Genomic DNA, 19,958 nt, shown 5'->3' with positions numbered 1-19,958 from the left:
AGCTCTAGGGGTCCGCTGAATAACATTATTACAAGGGGCGTACTGTACTTCATATAAAAAAAAAGCACATTGTAGAATCCTTGCTCCGATGGTCCTTAATATCTTACTAGAGTTACTCAATTGATTCTTTTACAAGTGAAAGATGGCGCGATATATGGAATACTTTATTTTATGACTACATTATGGGTAGGTTTCGTGTAACGACTTTCAATAACATCCTATACATATAAACTGTAACACAAGTGTCTTCAACGATGCTACTCGGAGTGGAAACTCCACTCGTGAATCTGATGATGTGATAACTACCGTGTGGATACAGTGGCTCGACGCTCATATAGGATCAGCAGATTGACCGGGCGACCCTGTGGATGGAAGCGATATGATACCTACTGCGCGAAGATCCGATTGTTAAAACACCAAGCATATCCGAAATTATTAAAGACGTGTATATGAGAATCAGACGATAGAGGTAGCTTTATTAATTGCCGGCCTAGATCTAGAGTGATGTCGTGTGTAAGGTAAGGTTCACGGAGACGCGGTGATGGCATGAGGTATGGCATGAGGTTCCAACTATATGGGTAGCAGATTAGAGCCTCCACCAACCAGATGATAATGCGGGACACATCAACGGAAGCATCTCCGACGGGTGCAACCCCCATAGCACGAAATCGCCGATGCGTTGTTGATCGACATCGGCCTACATCCTCGCAAGCCCACAAGGCATCGTGCAAGTTTTAGGTACTTACATACATAGTTGAGTAAACCATAAAAAGTGTGTAAGTGGTAGAGATGGCCTCTTAAACGGTATCAAGTGCTAGTTATTCACGATAGCATATGTAATATTCGCCGTCTCATAGAGCATGTATCTAAGATGTACGTAGTAGAAACAGTTATAATCTAATCTAGTTGACATTCATAGTTGCAAATCCAGCCCCAAGCGTAAGCATCATCAACACATACATGCTAGGTATTCACCTGGGTAGAAAAGTAATCTACCCCGTGCCTGACTTTATAGAGCCACCGTACTTAATAACCTGTTTCAACTGTTGTTACATTTTGTTGAGAATATATCGCGGGGTGATGTCCACGACGAGTACCAGAACTAGTTCTATTATGGTCGCTTACAAGACGGGTTTCTCCGCCTTACCCCAACCGTAAAACCGGAGTTCCGCAAGCGATGAGTGTATATCCTTAAATATCGAAGCTTATTGAATAATGTGTATATAAATAATGGTTTATTTCCTTTTAGGCTAGGCTCCAGAGATACTTTCTTTCATAATTTCGAACTTCATTTAGTCAAGTCTCGGTCTTATGATTGTACATGTATAACAGCTTCCGGACCGAGACAAACGGACGAGACACGAGAACAATCGCAAAACATACCTGAGAGGTAGTTTGGGATAAAGAAACCGGATCCCGAATTTGCGCAGCAGCAACATGGAATCTGCAAGCCCCCCGAGTCCCCCGCCGACGGCTGAATCGGAGGGCTGGTTCTGGACATGGGTTATAAGCTCATATCCTAACTAAATTGATTCGAGTCCGGTCCCTCGCGAAACATAACGACACATGGCTTACGTGCCATTAGTGTGTTTAACGAAACCGAGGAAAATCTAAATGAAGAGATAAACTGGATCTTATGAGTCCTGAAAGTTTGGATGTCGAACGCCTCACGAAGCTAGTTGCATCGGCCTTGTCCTCCGTCTTTATACGCACTTGCAGGAGAATTACTCTTTATCGTGGGATAGACCGAAGTCCTATGTCGGAGAATGTCCTGGAGTTGAGGGACAAATAACGAAACTGAACAACGTATCGCTGGACTCTTCTGTTTCTTACTTACGGCAACATTTATGATGACGGGAGAATTATCGGGAAGCTTGGATAGGCATTCGAGTGACTCTATTGTTCGTTATCCCTTGTTGGTTTTTGATTGGATGGCGTCAACTTAGGAGGGGTAAATGCTTTATACATAGCAATAGGAGAAACTAAGGTCTTGGAAGACCACGGACAGAGGAGCACGAACAGAGGATGCTGTGCAGGGCTTCATCGGAGATGATAATGATTCATAATGGTCGAAAGCAATCTCGTATACAGATCCCCCTGGTCCCTCGGGCTAGGTGAAGGTCAAAGGACCTGACTTGAGCAGCAAAGAAGTCAATTCTGGTAAAAGAATGTGTAGGAGACAAAGCCACATTTAATAGGTATTGAACGCAGTTTTACCCAGAAAATCGAGTTGTTCTTGCCTTCATTGAAACTTCCCTTTTCTCAATTTCTCAATATCAATTCTGCAATTCGAATGCTCCTGCTGTGAGATACCTTAACTTTGTATTGTCATCGCTCCTCCTAGTACCTGACATATGACGAAAAGAGGAGGGTGCTGAATAAGCAAATAACCCCGCGAGTCCGATTTTCGGAGGCATCTGACCCACGAAATTTCGAATGCGCACCAAAAGTTGATGAGCCAATGAACTATTAGCATCCTCTCAGCTTGGTAACATCTTCAAATCGTGTCATATTAGGACAGAAATCGAGGACTAGGACGAGATTTATAAGTAATTGAAGTCTTAACAAAGCAGCGTCGACGCAAATTACTTATTAGATAGACAATGGCTTCATTCCCACCCCCACCGGTCAACACCATTGACTGGTCTAACGTCGGCTTTCGAGTTCGCGAAGGTTAGTCTATGTTATGCTGCTTCTGCCGTCACCGCTGCTGCTGTTGGATAATATAGATGCGTGAGAGGAACATAACTAACCAACTCCGTACGCCTATCAGTGAACGGACACATTGAATCGCATTACTCACAGAAGACCGGAAAATGGACTCCCCTTCAATTCGTGACCGATCCCTATATCCGCATCCACGGCATGGCGCCCGCTTTGAACTACGGCCAACAAGCCTACGAGGGTCTTAAGGCTTTCCGCACTCCATCAGACGACATTCAGCTCTTCCGACCGGACCGTAACGCCGCCCGCATGCAGCACTCCGCCGAATACATCTCGGTCCCTCCCGTTCCTACAGATCTGTTCGTCGAAGCCGTTAAAGCCGCCGTTTCTCTCAATGCCGAGTACGTCCCGCCCCATGAGACAGGCGCCGCCATGTACATCCGACCGCAGATCTATGGATCCAGTGCGCAGTTGGGACTAAGCCCACCTGAAGAATACACATTCTGCGTCTATGTTCTGCCGACCGGTGTGTACCACGGCACACACCCAGTCGATGCTCTTATCTTAGACGAGTTCGATCGTGCAGCTCCCAACGGAACAGGAAGCGCAAAGGTCGGAGGCAACTATGCACCTGTGCTGAGGTGGAGCGACAAGGCAAGAACCGAGGGGTATGGCATTACGCTTCACCTTGATAGCGCAACGCATTCGGAAATCGATGAGTTCAGCACAAGCGGCTTCATCGGCGCCGTCGTGAACGGGGAGGATGTAACACTCGTGGTGCCTGATTCGAAGAACGTGATCCAGAGTGTGACGGCGGATAGCATCACAGACATTGGTCGCAGTTTTGGATGGAAGGTAGAGAAAAGATCCGTGAGTTCCGTCTAGAGTAGAGAATATTGAGTGCATCCTTGCTGACTTTACTCTAGATTAAATATACGGAGTTACCGAAATTCTCCGAGGTCATGGCTGCGGGAACTGCTGCCGCTCTAGTGCCGATACGGTCCATCACCAGGCGTTTTGACCCTACCTCACCGGACTCCATTTCGTCTGCTGCTGGAGACCACAGTCGTCTATCAACAGAGGCGGGATCAGAAAAGGTGACATATATCCCCGATGCTAATGAAGATGCGGGTCCGATTTGTCTAAAGCTGTTGACTCAGCTTAAGGGCATTCAGCTCGGAAAGGTCAAGGATGAGTTCAACTGGTGTGTCGCAGTCGGCCGCGAAGATGGTACAAAGGTGACTGGAGAGACGAACGGTACACAGAAGAACGGGGAGACTGTCGACCAATTAGATTAATTCAAAGATCGGGAGTGATGCCGTATCCAAATGGAGTATGTCCGACAACAAAAGGCTCTGAAAAGTTAATCTCGGATTTCTACTTGATTACACATTGATATAGAGAAAGACAAAAAGGTTTAACCTGGGGAAAATGTGGAAATTAGATAGACGAAGGGTTGATGCTTTAAAATCAAGACATGTCGATTTGCTCAATGCTGTTTGGAAGGTGCAATCGAATAAAGGCATAGTTATATAAGATTTCCATCAGTTAACTAAGTAGAAGTGGGGGTACAAGAATCTTTACTAATACAACGTTCTTTTATACGTCATTCTACAATGCCTATCTGCGGTTTACATGATGTGTGATGTGCTGCACAATATACACCTATCTACAGCTGCCTGATTTAGAAGTTGGGCGCATATACGCATACTTTCGGGATATACTGGAGGATCTGTTGCGTGTTGTGGTTTTACTTTCCATGTCTACCTATTCGGCACAAATGCTTGCACCAGATTGATGAGCTTAACTTCCAACCACTAAATGCTCCGATTAACATCGCGAAAGAAGCTAGTTAATCCCCGTAGTTCTCCAGCCACCTTTATAAATTTTGTAACTTTTGTAACTTTTATATTTGCCTCTTTGGAATTAGTATAATACGCTAACCGCTCGATTGAGCCTAGACGTCAAAGAGCGTTACCGCATCGCATACCATCGGCATGAGATATTTTTTTTTCTCTTTCCTCTTGAAGATCCCGAAAACCATTGCTACCCTGTAACACTAGCGACCACTAATCTCCTTTCCCAACGAACCCTCCAAATCTGGATTTAATTACTAACCTAGGTTACCTATGTAGGTATTCATGAGGCTAAGTCAAGATAAGAATATCATGTTTCCAATTCGTCGAAGCTTTTGTCCTGCTTCTCATACTGTCCCCCACATGTCGATTCGTGGGGATGCTTATCAAGTGACAAGTAAACAATGCGGCACCGAGCTGGAAAGTTACGGTTGTATTTAGTTATGTCTTGTCTTAACTTCATAAATGAGATCTGGTAGGTAGACTATTTTAATAACTTCTGGCAATTTCCTGTGTCTCATTCCTGGATATAGTTCAGCTGTTGTTAATTATATACCTCATATAGCTAGCCAAAATATACTAGGTTAACCTAGTTATGTACTTGACTAGGTCTTTCTTAGAGCAGCGGGCATCTCCCATCCATGGCTTCATCTTGTATTTCTTGTAATTTTTGTATTTCTTGTATTTTGTATTTTCCGAGGTTGACCTGTCATTTACCTTCTATTAGGTCAGCCTCCTAAATAAGCAGCATCATCTCCTTTTTGTTAGCTTTTACGTGCATAGGAAAGCAAAACCAGGGAACCTTCCCACGCTGCTTTTCGTCATCTTATCATGTGGAATGACAGGCAGGTAGGCTAATTCACCTAGGATCTGGGGCTTTTAGAGGGGCCATGGCCGTAGGTCTAGGTCGATCGGATTGTTAGCCCTCTTATATCCTTCCTGCATTAGACCACACTGAAATCCAAAATATACCTCGTGCTACCTGACGACCCGAATAATTTTTTGCATACTCGAAACCACTTACCTTTGATGTTCTCGTATTAGCAGTAATGCCGATTGTTCAACATGGCAGCACCCAAGATCACAATTGTTGCGGATAACAGCTTGCCCGTTAAGCCTACCCCGGATCTCGGGGGTGTTTACCGCACGCGGAGCTTGTCACAGTCTCGACCTGGTAGGCGCCGTACCGCTTCTCACGCGTCTCGCGAGAGACCCAGTGAACATCTTGATGTTGAGGATGAGGATGACTGGCTCCAAGACGATGGTCGGAAGAAACAAGTCTTCAAAGGAACCGCACTACTCTGGTATTATGAATAATTTTATCATCAACTTAATCAATTTTAGGTGTTAATGCTAATCCCTCATATGAAGGCTATCATACCAGTCGATCGGCGTAATCTATGGTGATATAGGAACGAGGTAGAGCTTCTCTGTACCGCAAATGATATTGAATACAAACTGCTAAAACATGGAGTATAGCCCCCTCTATGTGTTCTCGAGTACTTTTACCTCCGCGCCGTCCTATGATGACCTCCTCGAGGTCCTCTCCGTGATCCTTTGGTCTTTGACTATCATGGTTACGCTAAAATATGTGTTAATCGTGTTGCATGCCGACAACCAGGGAGAGGGTGGCACGTTCAGTTGCTACTCATTACTCACTCGATATGTGAGTGATTGGATATACTTAGAGAGATGTTCTTGTTATTAATACCGCTAGGCTAATATCACGGATCGCGATCCTCGAGAGGCGCGACTCGTGAAGATGGAACGACACCAGACGAATGATATGCGCCTGAGTAATCGGACATTACGCTCAATCCTCGAGAAAAACACGTTTCTACGCGGTTTACTAAAGACTGTTGGCGTCTTGGCCGTTTCTATGGTTATCGCTGACGGTGTCCTTACTCCTGCCCAGTCTGTTCTCGGAGCCATACAGGGCCTCTCGGTAGTGAGTCCCGACATAAACAGCTCTACCATCGTCGGAACATCATGCGGCATACTAGTTATTCTCTTCCTCATCCAGCCCCTCGGAACCACCAAGTTAGCGAGCACATTTGCTCCTATCGTTATTTTGTGGCTTGGATTCAACGCTGGTTTTGGCATTTACAACTTGGTCATGTACGACCACTCCGTGTTGAAAGCCTTCTCACCCTACTTTGCGATACATTTCTTCGTGGAGAAGAAGACAACTGCGTGGAAAATGCTTGGCGGCATCTTACTGGCGTTTACTGGCGTAGAGGCGCTCTTTGCAGACCTCGGTGCCTTTAGCATGAGAGCTATTCAGATAAGTTGGCTATCTTGGTGCTACCCTTGTCTTCTTTTAGCATATGTCGGCCAGGCTGCGTATATCAGCGTCCACCCTGATGCGTATGCGAACCCCTTCTTCAATGCAGTCCCCCCGGGAATGCTGTATCCTAGCTTGATTGTTGCCGTCCTGGCAGCAATTGTTGCTTCGCAAGCTATGATTACAGCTGTTTTCCAGGTAAATGAGCCTATCAATATGTATTAGGGAACATCATGCTAAGAACTACTCCTCCAGCTCATTAGCCAGTTAATGAAGTTATCGTACTGTCCGCAAGTGAAGGTCGTCCACACATCGAAGACATTCCATGGGCAACTGTACGTGCCCTTCGTCAATTGGATCTTGATGTGCGGGGCTATTCTTGTTACTTGCGTTTATTCAAACACAACCCGTCTTGGAAACGCATACGGGTACGTGTCCATGATTTTCATTCTTCTAAAATCTATCCCCCTTTCTGATGGAATCTAACGTGCTACTAGTGTTTGTGTCATGTTTGTTACCTTCTTCGATACGTCGATGGTAACCCTTGCCTGCTTAATCGTGTGGGGATTATCCCCCTATCTTGTCTTCGTGCCGTGGCTTTTCTTCGCTACAGTTGATGGCCTATACCTCTCCTCAGCACTAATTAAGGTTCCTGATGGAGCCTGGTTTACCATTACCATTTCAGGAATACTTACATTCATTTTCCTACTCTGGCGTTTCGGTAAGGAAAATCAATGGCTCGCCGAGGCAGAAGACCGATTCCGACCCGCGCAACTCCTGCACCGGGCAGACTCTACTCCTAATAGTGAGCTTGTTCTCGGGCCCCGTTGGGGTGGTGGCGCTGTGAGTCGGATTAGGGGATTTGGTATATTCTTCGACAAGACGGGTGTGCTAACGCCAACTGTGTTCACGCAATTCGTTAGCAAGTTTGGCACTGTGCCGGATGTTATCGTTTTCTTCCATCTGCATCCTGCCGAAACACCGACTGTTCCATTCAATGATCGTTATTCTATCTCGCGTATAACTGCTATTCCAGGTTGTTACAGACTGGTGGTCCGTAGTGGCTTCATGGACGAAGTTATCACGCCTGATCTCGCAGCGCTGATATACGAGCAAGTACGGAACTTCGTTATAAATCAAGCCAATGGTGATAATACAAGTCCACCATCAGATGAGATCGAAGCGATAGGGGAGCAGGTACTAAATGAAACTCACGGGATATCTTCTGCAAGAGATGTTCAAGCGAATGGACAGAGCGAGAGGAACAAGGCAGCACTTGTGCTTGGGGACGATGTGATAAAGGAGGAACTCGGTAAACTCGACCGGGCTTTCGCCAGCAAGGTCATGTATGTGATCGGCAAGGAACAAATGCGCATAAAACACCATCCCGCGTCATTTTTCCGGCGCATAATCCTGACAACGTTCCTCTGGATCAGGGATAACACGCGCGCCAAGATTGCGAACCTGAGGCTTGCCATGGATAGGGTTGTTGAGGTTGGATTTGTTAAAGAGATCTGATATGGGGATATAAAGACGTATTTGCCGGAGACTATGCGATATATAAAATAGGATGGGACGGAATGAACACCTGATATTTGGAGAATTAAGGATAGATAAAGAGGCTAGGACTTGATATCATTGCCAGATTATAAAACACCATTGCACGTCTGTCCCGGAGGAGGTGCTACATTGCCAGTTATAACAGAAAGGTTTATCCACAATATAATGTAAACAGGTGACTTCTTCATCACGCCAAATATTAAGATGCCAATACTTAATTGTCTTTAAGGCGTTGTTGTATTGCCATCCTAATGCTTTCCACATCCTAGCGAAGTCACACAGGCTTGTTCCGGGATGAAAGCCCAGAACCAGACGCTCGAGAGATACAACATATTTATATAGCGTCTAACACGAGGACTATTCTTATAGACAATACTCAAGAAGAAAAGGTGACTAAACTGCCTACATTTCTGAATATTATCAAAATACCAGGCTTTAGCAGTGGCTGTATTCTCGATGGCAGAGCTAATGACAAGAATCTATTTGATGGAAAAGAGTCCGACGTGGCTCTTCTCTAACATATATCTGACACATTATCGAGTATTTTAAAGCTGATAGTATAGAGTCAATCGGGGGCTGTGGGTTGCTTGCCGGTCTTTTCGCATATGAAACAACTGGCTACTTTTACGACTATGCCTCTATATGATGGAGGTCTGACTGACTGCTTTAGAGCTTGGGCTAGTGGAGTCATGATATAGCTCCTCCTAAAGGGCTTTATGGCTATCATAGGGGCTAATCTCGTCCGATCAGTCATTTACGCTCATGGTAGATGATCGACCCCTGAGAGATACTTCTCTTCTGTCCCATACGTCCTCCAGCTTTTAGTTGATGGGTGTAAGAGCATTGGTATGTTTCACAATATGGAGTTGCTTTAGAACCTTTTATAGGGGATAAACTAGTGAAGCTGAGCGTCAATCTTGCATCCAGAGTAAGAAGTGATGAATGCAGGTTTCTCATGTCGTCAAACCACGACTATACCTACGACAGGGAGTAACAGTATTTTAGGGTTAGTGAAGATTATATATTCCTATCATTTTAACAGAGGGAAAATGGTCTATTGGAACTAGTGGTAAAACCGAGGTGGCCCCAGATATAAAAGACATATCGTGATGATACTTCGTTCCCACGCCACTGCGGATTTATTCGAGCCATATTCTTTTATACCTGACGCATGGTGATATCATATTCAAGCCGATTCCCAGATAACTCTTGAACTGGTGCTGGGGTATCAGGTGACCTTGACCCTGATCATGTGATCATATTCTTAGTATAAGTACCATTTATGGTCGCACACACCCATTTTACATAGTATCATCCACTTTTAATACAAGTCATTCCTTTTTCCTTCATCATTTTCATCATCTAAAAGTCCTTGATATCAGGTCTAATAGGGCTTGATCCAAGGCCAAGACGTCTAAGTCTTGTTCACTCTATCCAACGGCAATTAATTTATCCCAGCCCCTATTAAAGATACTATTGAGACATCAAGTCATCTAGTACGAGATGTTCTCATGTTTGGGGCAAATCACTTTGCAAAAGCAGAAGGGAGACTACACTAAGACGCCAAGCTGAGTCGATACACCAATACCATCGCCGACGCGCATTTATTGGATAAAGGTATACCTGTGAAGATATAGAGTATTTCAGATACAGATGTTCTCTCCAGTTCAGTCGACCTATTCACTCAGGTTGTAGGCCGCGAATACACCCGCATTGAGATATTTTTCAGCAGGGAGTGAATTAAACCATATGTATATAATACATGAGAAAGCTCATTTAATCTAAAATCCTATCTGACACATGCGTTAAGTTACCCGAAAGTCTTATTTATGACAGCGGGAATGTTCGTATTTTAGCAGAGGAGCGGATCCGGATGTGCAATGGCAGCAAGTTTCACGGCCCTTGTGGGGATGACGAATGGAAGTTGATGCGAGAGCTTACAGAGAAGCAGGACCATTTTGAAGCTCATAACGTTGACTTAATACGAGAAGAAAAAAAACCCATAGCACGCACTGGCGCTACTGTCATGCTTGGATCGCATATACTATTTGAATTACGTTGCAATGATAGAATCGGCAAGATGTATTGCTTGCTCGGGGGCGAAGGCGAGCCCGTATGTCGGGAGCTCTTATTGAAAGCACTACGGAAACGTAAGCTGCCAGGCCTGGACGAGACGGACAAGCCGGAAGCCTTATAAGGCAAAATTGCCTGTCTTCCTGCTAGCTAGCAAATCTATATCTTGGCCTATCTAGCAAGGAGTGGATACCTACCCCTTGTAGTCGAATCGACTATCTATATTCATACGGCGTGGTCGGTTAATTTAAGTATTCCCCTCGATTCAAAGAAGGTTCAAAATCATACAAGAGGAACCCACGATGCTATAACAGTGGTGTTATCGAGCAGGGCAATCTTTCATTTTTATCAGCTCAAGGGCAGCGGTGAGCTCCAATCCTTCCGCAACCATCGCGGAGGAGATTTCATTGGATCCATCGCACGTGTCACCACATGACTACTCTAGGTCGAAATGGGTCGCTGGACGAGTGTGTACAAAAGCTCGTGAACAATTATGCAATGCCATAAAAGTTGAAGTTATGAGGAACGCAGAGATCTCAGTCGTTCGTGTGGGGCAGCTCTGTGGCAATGAGGCCGATGTCTGGAATGTAGCCGAAGCATATCCGCTACTATTATATCCGCTACTATTGCCAACTGCTCGCCTTGTAGGGTGTCTACCGGATTTACCGAATGAAATTGAATTGTTACCTGGTTGCCTGTGGACCAAACTGCCAGAATACTATTATATATTTCGCTATCGAATCATATAATCAAGTTATCCGCTCATTCGAAGATACTTATATATCACTTTTTGAATTTTCATTAATCACTCTCTTGGAATCGGTTGCTTCATTGGATCTCAGAGACACCAGGACACTCCTCGTTTGAAATACTGCGGGCAGAACAGTGGCTAGAGCGGTTGGAGCTAGAATCTGGCAGGGTGCGAGAAGATCATCTGGTCTAGGTTCTCGTTGGGCTGTAGAAGCGGAGATATTATTCTGTGGTTGATATATCTATGACTACAAAGCCTTCAAACCTTGATGTCACCTCGAGTCTACAGATTTAGGACTGGACCGAGATGAACGTGGGGGGATAGATACTCCGAAGGACACTGTGGTTTACTTAACTATCGCAGTTTGTTTTGGTTTTACATAATATTAAATGACTACCTACCTGGTAGGTATTCTTTTGCCACGAGTTTGGCATGTCTACCATGAAGGAACGGTCTACCTAAATTAGGTAGCCAGGAGTGTATAAAAAGGAGGTCAAATATTTTAAGCTCCATAGCTTCCTTCCTCTAGTCTTATAGAGGTCGTCGTTTCTAGATAGGATGCATCGCGCAGGGGCAAATATTACCGCGACCCATCAAGTGACTACAGTGAAGTTCTAGGCATTTCATCTTGCATACCGATACCCTGCCACTGTATCTTCATTCGTTAGGTGTATAGAAATAGAGATCAGCATGCAAGGGAATGTTAAGCGTGACAGGTCACCAGGCTGATGGGATATATATAAGGTAGTCTAGGGACCAATCAAGTTTCTAATAATTATCAAATATGTCTTTGTTATTAGATGCTTTAGTATCCCCACTTAGAGCGGTGTGTTATTGTCTAAGCTATATAGAGAGTTTCCTACGATAATTGTAGAGATTCGGCTAGGGCAGTTCGGTAAGTAAAATACCCAAGTTAGTCAAATAAAGATACAATAGTTTGTATGTTTCGGAGGAGTCGTTATCTAGTGGCACCCCTATGTTTATGTGTCCACATCACATAATACTGAATACACGTTACCAGTACCTGGTTTTAGAGGCAAAGGTCACAACATGGTATTGGAACGCCGGTTTATAGACTACGTTGGATAATATTAGTCAAATGCCTTAGGTATGAGATAGTGTTCCTACCCAAATGAGATGCTGTATTGTTGTTACGAGATGTAAGTCCTTGGAGTCCTCTATGCAAATAATATGGTAGATGTTACACCGCCGACACGGAGAGCCAATAAGAATTCGTTGAATTTCCTCCGCATTTCAAGACTCAGCCAATCACAATAGCAGGGCGAAATCTCGCGATGTACATATTATAAAATAAAATAAACGACGAGGCATAATCGACAATCACATTTTCCTGATAGATCAGCAGAGAAGGGGAGATTCATCTGGGGATCATCAACCAGCTTCAAAACAGATCCACACGATAAGCAAGGTCCAGCCGCAGGTATGAAGACATCGCACTCTAGGCGCATTCCTTTATCTCCGTTATCGGGTGTCGTACTGTACTTCAAATTATACTAACGGAGATAACGTCGCATAGAGACATGGAGACATGGAGACGTGATGGCCAGGCTACACAGACAAGACTGGGGACAAGACCGGGGAAAGCAGGAGGCTTGATTGCCGGATTCCAATCGGGTTAGTATATATGACATGTCTATTAATAAGACCCGAGTCTGGCTAGGTATTCGTGAAATCCACCCTATGGGGATTGTCCTATCGTGAAACATAGACATTGTTTATAGGAGTATATACGAGTATACATATGTTAGGTACTTAAATGACTATTGACTATCAACTGAGAAATAGGTATACCATTTCTATATTTGAAACACCATAAATAATATGAAGAGATATATATTACCTTTCAGTAAGCCCTAGAACTACCCACGTCCTGCTTCTAAAACCCGAAATTGGGAAAGCTGATGCGAAATGACTTTCGGGGTTCGGTTTCTTTACTCCTAACATGTATCGGGTTGCACATCGCGGCTCTTCCTTTCTCAGGTGGCATCACATCTGGTTTGGATGCCGCTTTAGTTATGTCCGGTAACGCTAGGATTGCCCCTCCACACCTTTCAGTTTGATAATTCCTTCATCAAACCCAACCACGTAGGCAGACGAATATTTCCTATCGAGATAGAGTCCAGAACTAACTTGCTGATTGGAGAAATACATAGCACAAGGAGGGGATAATACCTCCCCGTCGCTGGTTCCACCGGGTGCTGCTTTATCTCGGCGACGTTAACGCGCCGGACGACAGGCAAACTCATGCCTTGCCTATCGTCACAATGCCCAATATTCAACTAGATTCGTCATAGACGGTTCCCGCGACGTAGTTTCCGGGGTCCCGTGGCTTTATTATTGGCGAGATGGAGTAAACTACTAATTAGAACAACGGTCTTGTAGATAAGGACGGAACGAACCCTGGGCAGACATTATGATGATAAATGGCGGCCATGAGGACATCTACCAGGCCTCATCGTTGAGCAAGCAATATCTGCGTTTGACTCGAGTTCTGCACAACTCTCGCCTGCTGTAGAAGGCTTTGCACTTCTTATCCATTCTGATCATCTGTACCTACCTACCTACCTACCTACCTATTCGTATATATCCACCATGGCAACTGCAGCAATGATGCCAGCCTCGGTTGATCCTAAACAAAAATGGATCCCAATAATCAAGACGCCTGATCTGTCGCAGGTTGGAAATGATGATTTCAACCCTGCACGACACCTTTCCTTCAAGGAGCTCCCGAAGGTATATACCATGAAAGAACTGGGCTTCGACGAGGACGCAGGAGTATCTCCAATTGCTGTCTCAGAGCCCTTCCCGCTATTCACAGAAGAAGCTGTTATGCGGATGAGAAAAGAGGTCTTGAGCCATGAAGTACTCAGTAACTGCCAATACTCTAGCAACTTAGCGCAGTGCCAACTTAGGGGTTTTGCAAACAAGTAGGTCCAGCATGCTTAATCCAGACCAGCTGAAGCACGCGGATTTGACTAACTCAATCATTCAATCAGGTATGCACCTTTCGTATACGACGTATGGAAGAGCCCAGAAACGCTGGAGATCATCTCCAAAATCGCAGGTATCGAGTTAGTGACGGAAATGGACTTCGAAATCGGTCACATCAATATTTCAGTCAAGACCGAGGCAGAGAAGCAGGAGGAAATCCGGGCATTCAACGATCGTGCCCAGTACGAAGCCGACGAGGGCATCGCGGGCTGTCCCTGGGAGGATGATCAGCCCATAGTAGACTGGCACACTGACAGCTACCCCTTTGTATGCGTGACTATGCTTAGCGACTGCACGACAATGATTGGTGGCGAGACGGCGCTTCGTACTGGTTCAGGAGATATTATGAAAGTACGAGGTCCACAGATGGTAAGATCTCCCCAACCCAAACCCCTTATCTCTGTTTCCCATGTTTTGTCCAGAACCCTCTTCAGGTATGGCCGCTAATTTTTGATACAGGGATGCGCAGTAGTACTCCAGGGTCGGTATATCGAACACCAAGCGCTACGGGCACTCGGCACAGCAGAACGCATAAGCATGGTGACTTCGTTCCGGCCGCGATGCCCCAAAGTACGCGACGACACAGTCTTAACAACTGTGAGACCTATTTCCAACCTCCTGGAGCTGTACAATCAATTCAGCGAGTACCGTCTTGAGATACTGGAGGAGCGCATCCGCCAGCAGTTGAAAGAGATACGTGAGGCTAATGGTGCTGGTCGCAAGGTTGCTACACGCAAGCTCAAGGCATTTTTTGAGGAACAAGAAAAGTTCCTTGCCCATATGAATCGCGAAATGGTCGACGATGAAAATGTCATCATTGGAAACATCGATGATAGTCATCTGCTTAAAAAGAAGGCTGAGGCGACGACTAAAAAAGCCGAGTCCAAGTCCAAGAAACGCCCGCGGCGTTCCTAAAAATACGGTTGCAATTTCGAAAAATGGTGGAAATTGTACATTTGTTTCTTACGTCGCTCGATTATGTTGTATCCATGAATCTGTCAGCGGGGAAAAGGTGATGCGAATAGTAGCTATGAGGTGAGCTACGTGGTGGTGTACGTGGTGTATTTGTTAGTTGAATAAGCTTAGCGGCTTGGTCAATCATTCGAGTTACATATTGCAGCGTTCTAATAGGAGGTAGCCAATTTGAATTTTGTGTTCGCTGTTGATATTCAAGCAATCATTGCTCTATTTGCATTTCAAGTGGGGGGTATCGTTGGATAATAGTATCTCAGGCCCCTATTTGATATGGGGGAGGTTGATCCATAGTAAATGCGGGCTCACCCATATTGCCATTATCGACACGTTCAAATATGGCTTGCCTTGCATTTTGCAGCTCTTCTCTAGCCGTTTTTAACGACCCCGTGCGCATATGCAACTCTTGCTCGGCTTCTTCGCATCTTGATTTGGCTAGGGCTAGTTGATTGCGTAGACTATCGTAGGCTCGATAAATACTTGCACGGGAATCCTTGACCTTTTCGTGGAAAGCCATGTCGCTGAATACGTTGTCGAAGAATACATCACCTAATAGATCACCGTGTGCGATTTCGACGGCTGGTAGATTTTGTACTTTTGGTGACGCGTGCTGTGCCTGTCGCACGAGTGATAGCATCTGACCGACTTGGCTTTCAGCTTTATCCAATGCGTTACGCTCCATCATGTCGGTCAGTGTCCCGCCACCAAACATATCCATTCGGCTATGGTCAAGGGCTTCTTCGGTATAACTGAGCGCCCTGAGGACCCGCTCTTGGGCTTCTGTTAAGAGATGTACAACATGATGCTCCGCCTCCACCACCATGCGAATGGTTTGATAGGACTGTAAAGCATTCCTGGCGTTCTCTTCTAAGCGATCTTCATCTGGAAAGCCTGGTGTTGGTCCCTGGAAAATACTTTCATAAAGATTGTCAAGTTGCTGCTGGGCTTCGATATTGCGATATATTTCAGCCTCTAAATCGCTCTGGGCCTCCAAGGCCTTGGACCGCATTTGTCTAAGATGCTCTTCCATCTCTTTAGCCTGCTGTTCCTGCTGTAGAACGGCGAAATATTCTTTCTCTTCTTTCTCGGCCTTGGCTTCGAATTTCTCGGTCTTGCCGCTCACGCGGTATGCAAACCGTTTCATAACCGAGTCGCGATATCTCTTATGTTCCTTCAACTCTTTAGCCCGCTGTTTATCAAGCACGGCGATGCGCTTCTGGGTAGTAGAGAGTTCATTATTAAGGTCATCAACATAGCGCTTCTGCTGTTCTAGAGCCGGCTGTGCATGATCTGTCTCGGAGAGAATAGCTAGGAGTTCGATGTTGCGAGGGGCTGATTCCCTGATCTTATTTGTAATGGAAGTCATGGTGAATGATGTTTTGTACTTGTGATAGATTCGTAGCTTGAAAAGGTTGATTTGAATTGTTTTTTTCTGGGTCTCCTACGACTTATATACCTTAGGTACCTTTTCACCCTGTAGAATAATTGAGGCACTGCCACCATTAAGGCAACTTTCCATTATCTCAACCAACCAATTTATATATTACCTTATGATTCTCACTGAATTTAGAAAGACATGCGATGCACGGGTAGTAGTACATGGCTGTGTACCTAGGTACCTAAGGTGGCATAGCAATTATAAGTGGAGATTGTAAAAAAGAATTTACCTAGGTACCTAACATAGGTATGTAGTGTAAAAAGGCCTCCCTACACTGACGTCATACTGGGATCCTTTTACTGCACGTGGCTTAGAATTTTAGAAGGTTGAGAAGTCCATAGGTATATATTGTATATAGGTACCTAGGTACTTCGTACATCCTACACCTAACCTACACTACCTCCTATTAACGCAGTTTTCTATTCCTTATCAACAACGCACAAATTGTGGCAAGTATAGCACAGATCAAGGAAACTCCTAATTCATATTAGTACCTAAGTTGAAGTAAAAGTTCATCTCGGTTAGGTTAAGTTGGGTTAGGGTGTAGCTTCTTACCATGGCTAAACTCAAGTCCGCGAACGTAAGCCTCCGAAATTGCCTGAGCTATCCGCGGTGGCGCCTCATCCAGATAATCGATTCGAGCAGTAGCTTGCTTGATAATCTTACCCATATTGTTAGTAATATTGTTAAATGGAATGTTGCAGTATCAATTACCTGCTCGGCTTCTATTTTGTCCACGCCAAGTTTACGTAGCCTTGACGCCAAATCTACAGGCATCGTTGCCTGCATTACAGCGTTGCAGGCCGCCATGCCCAGGATCGACCCAACTGGTATTGAAAGATATAAACCTGATACTGCCACGGCCCTGTCTACGGGGTTTATCGCCGCCTGGAGAGCAACAAAAACCGCATTTGCTGAGATGCCAGTACCAAAGCCACTATAAACCCTTCAGTAAGCAAGCCCCCTTATACATAGCGCAATCTAACTCACCCAGGAAAGATATATAACGATTCTATCCAATTTGTTCTACCATTCCACCTAAGTATCAAAAGTCCGTAGCAAATGAACGAGATAATTCCTGCGAATACGAGTGGTGCTTTGAAGTACCCGGTCCTATGTTATCGCAGACTGTCAGTCATTGCCAAGGAATAATGGTAGGGGTAGGTTTCCCGTTAAGACTACTAACCTCCTGATCCACGCGCCAGTCAGGAGACCTCCAATGGTATTACCAATGACGGCTGGCATAAGATGGGCTCCAGCAACCGTGCTAGAAGACCTTTCTGTAACCTGAAAATAGAGAGGAACAGCGACCATCATCTATTCGTGTAAGTCATCTTAGCTTCATAGGGGCCTTGATCTGGATTTGGATAACATACCCCAACTTGCGCGGCAATTTGAAAACCCACTATAACAACGTAAGTCAATATTCAGTGTCTTTGCTAGAATATTCGAAGATTTTAGACATGCCCTAGGTGCACTAACTCCCTGGGTTAACCTAATGGGAAATAGTCTTTCTAGATAGAGGTCAAGAAAGAAGAGGGGGGCTTTCGATGTTTACATACTGATAAGGTAACTGAAAACCACATCTCGATTCTTCAACAACCTCAACGGGAAAATGGGTTCCTTCGCCCATCGCATCTCCGCGACGGTAAATAACACTAGCAGAAAAATTCCAAGTGTGAATAGCAATAGCACGACTGGGCTCCCCCATGGTACCTTTTGCCCGGCGATTCTTAGAGGTAAGAGGATAGCTAAGAGGCCGCCACCCAGCAGGCTAGCACCGAGAAAGTCTATCCTAGCAAGTCGACTCTTTGTAGTTTCAGCATTCGTTTTGTTCTGTTCGGTCGTTAAGTCAGGAAGCATCATCCAGCAAAGGGCCATAGCCAATAAGAATATCGGCGCTTGTCCCAAGAATGACCTTAACATCATTGTAAGTCTCAATTCATCTGCTCGCACGGGGCTATTTCATAAACTCACCATCTCCATCCAATCGTATCAGCGAGGAAGCCTCCCGTAGGGCCACCCAGACTTCGACCAACAGTAGTCACTACATTGAGGTAACTCTGCCACGAAGCCACATCTCTTAAAGGAGACAAGTCTATACTACGGTGAGCTTCGTCATAGTAGTCGTCTTTAATTGCGTAAGGGTTCAATACGTACCAGTTATAATCACTGAGGCCAATGTCATTATGCCAGCCCCTCCGGAGCCAGAAATGACGCGGCCAACTATGACCTGCCACATTGACTGGCCAATGCCGCTATATGCACGTATATAGTGAGCCGGTATCCACGGGTATATATGAATGCTAGAAACCTTACATTAAAGCACTGAAGACAATTAGTTGAGTTCCCACCCCTTTACAAGGTATTTTGAGAGTTAACTTACGATCCAGTAGCAAAAAGAGCATATGAAGTCAACAGGACAGGTTTACGACCATATATATCGCTTAACTTTCCATACTATAATTCCACAGTCAGGTTCCCAGCTCTCATTGTAGTAGCTACGAGCTTACAAGCGACTGAGTTGCGGCCCCCGCGAGTAAGAAGCTAATAAACAGCCATGCAGAGTTCTCGAGATCGTTGAACTCGGAGGCAATGACGGGATGCGTTGCCATTACTAGTGAGCTATCTGCACTTCCCATAAACACTCCTGGGAGGATGATGTTAGCAAATTGTTAAGACTTTCAACCATTGAGGTCTTTAGCTCACCAACTAGTAGAGCAAGTACAACTCTAGAGATAAATCTATTGCTGTAAATCCTTGGGGCAGATTCGCTCGTATTTGTCTCTTGGTCGCATTGTTCTTCATCAGGTTGAGCTGAAGTACCATATACCGACGGAGGTGAAGAATTGTCTATAAGGCTGCTGCCGCTGTATGAACCATCGAATTCCTCATCGTGAGACTCATCGTTAAATGCATTAGTTTCTAAGAGTCTCGTCCTCTCGTTAACGAGAGATTCGGGCTTATTATCGTCCGCCATCGTATTTCTTCAGACTCAAAAATTCGATCCGAGATAGCCGCGTGATAGCCGACGGAGATAAAAGTGCGTCAAGCGAGACCGACAGAAAAAAAGAAAATCTCTAGAACGTATATGCAGACAACTAGGCGCGTCACAATCTCCCTTTCCGGATATCATCTACTATAGGGCTGGACGGGTGTCTCCAAGTCGAGAGAAAAGCCCGAGTTAGGCTAGAGCTAGAAGCACGTCATGCCCCTGGCATAGCACATCATCAGCGTATATAATAACATGCGCCGAGGCACATATATGGGATATTGCATGTCATTTGCTAAAAAGATATAATGCGTTAAAATCTAATCCAATCCGATCAATCACAACTGGTCCTATTC

At 45.0% G+C, this 19,958-nt stretch overlaps 5 protein-coding genes across 5 annotated transcripts; 3 read left to right on the top strand and 2 right to left on the bottom strand.

Annotated features, from left to right (window-relative positions):
• Positions 1-2,027: 2,027 nt before the first annotated feature.
• On the top strand, positions 2,028-4,474 carry F4813DRAFT_288121 (branched-chain amino acid aminotransferase II). The gene is made up of 4 exons (XM_049240579.1): positions 2,028-2,549; positions 2,601-2,673; positions 2,774-3,534; positions 3,591-4,474. The coding sequence occupies exons 2-4, from the start codon at positions 2,604-2,606 to the stop codon at positions 3,960-3,962; spliced, it is 1,203 nt and encodes a 400-aa protein (XP_049094852.1). The 5' UTR covers positions 2,028-2,549; positions 2,601-2,603; the 3' UTR covers positions 3,963-4,474.
• Positions 4,475-5,194: 720 nt separating this feature from the next.
• F4813DRAFT_288071 (potassium transporter) lies at positions 5,195-8,381 on the top strand. Its single transcript, XM_049240578.1, has 6 exons — positions 5,195-5,824; positions 5,892-5,939; positions 6,000-6,186; positions 6,238-7,002; positions 7,060-7,232; positions 7,302-8,381. Exons 1-6 carry the CDS (start codon positions 5,586-5,588, stop codon positions 8,320-8,322), a joined length of 2,433 nt encoding a protein of 810 aa, XP_049094851.1. The 5' UTR covers positions 5,195-5,585; the 3' UTR covers positions 8,323-8,381.
• Positions 8,382-13,535: 5,154 nt separating this feature from the next.
• F4813DRAFT_288043 (uncharacterized protein) lies at positions 13,536-15,272 on the top strand. The gene is made up of 3 exons (XM_049240577.1): positions 13,536-14,136; positions 14,206-14,569; positions 14,660-15,272. The coding sequence occupies exons 1-3, from the start codon at positions 13,802-13,804 to the stop codon at positions 15,113-15,115; spliced, it is 1,155 nt and encodes a 384-aa protein (XP_049094850.1). The 5' UTR covers positions 13,536-13,801; the 3' UTR covers positions 15,116-15,272.
• F4813DRAFT_288019 (uncharacterized protein) lies at positions 15,143-16,843 on the bottom strand. Its single transcript, XM_049240576.1, has one exon. The coding sequence runs from the start codon at positions 16,536-16,538 to the stop codon at positions 15,429-15,431; it is 1,110 nt and encodes a 369-aa protein (XP_049094849.1). The 5' UTR covers positions 16,539-16,843; the 3' UTR covers positions 15,143-15,428.
• Positions 16,844-17,136: 293 nt separating this feature from the next.
• Positions 17,137-19,590, bottom strand: F4813DRAFT_394232 (MFS general substrate transporter; the record flags this gene model as incomplete). Its single annotated transcript, XM_049247530.1, has 12 exons — positions 17,137-17,271; positions 17,325-17,547; positions 17,601-17,723; positions 17,797-17,927; positions 17,987-18,015; positions 18,173-18,528; positions 18,588-18,708; positions 18,771-18,868; positions 18,930-18,938; positions 18,997-19,070; positions 19,124-19,260; positions 19,320-19,590. 12 exons carry the CDS (start codon positions 19,588-19,590, stop codon positions 17,137-17,139), a joined length of 1,707 nt encoding a protein of 568 aa, XP_049094848.1.
• Positions 19,591-19,958: the final 368 nt, after the last annotated feature.

This window comes from Daldinia decipiens (genome assembly GCF_022478715.1).
Source record: "Daldinia decipiens strain CBS 113046 unplaced genomic scaffold F4813scaffold_57, whole genome shotgun sequence".
Lineage (NCBI taxonomy): Eukaryota > Fungi > Ascomycota > Sordariomycetes > Xylariales > Hypoxylaceae > Daldinia > Daldinia decipiens.
The sequence above is the reverse complement of the archived record's forward strand: the minus strand, read 5'-3'. Positions and strand labels throughout refer to the sequence as shown.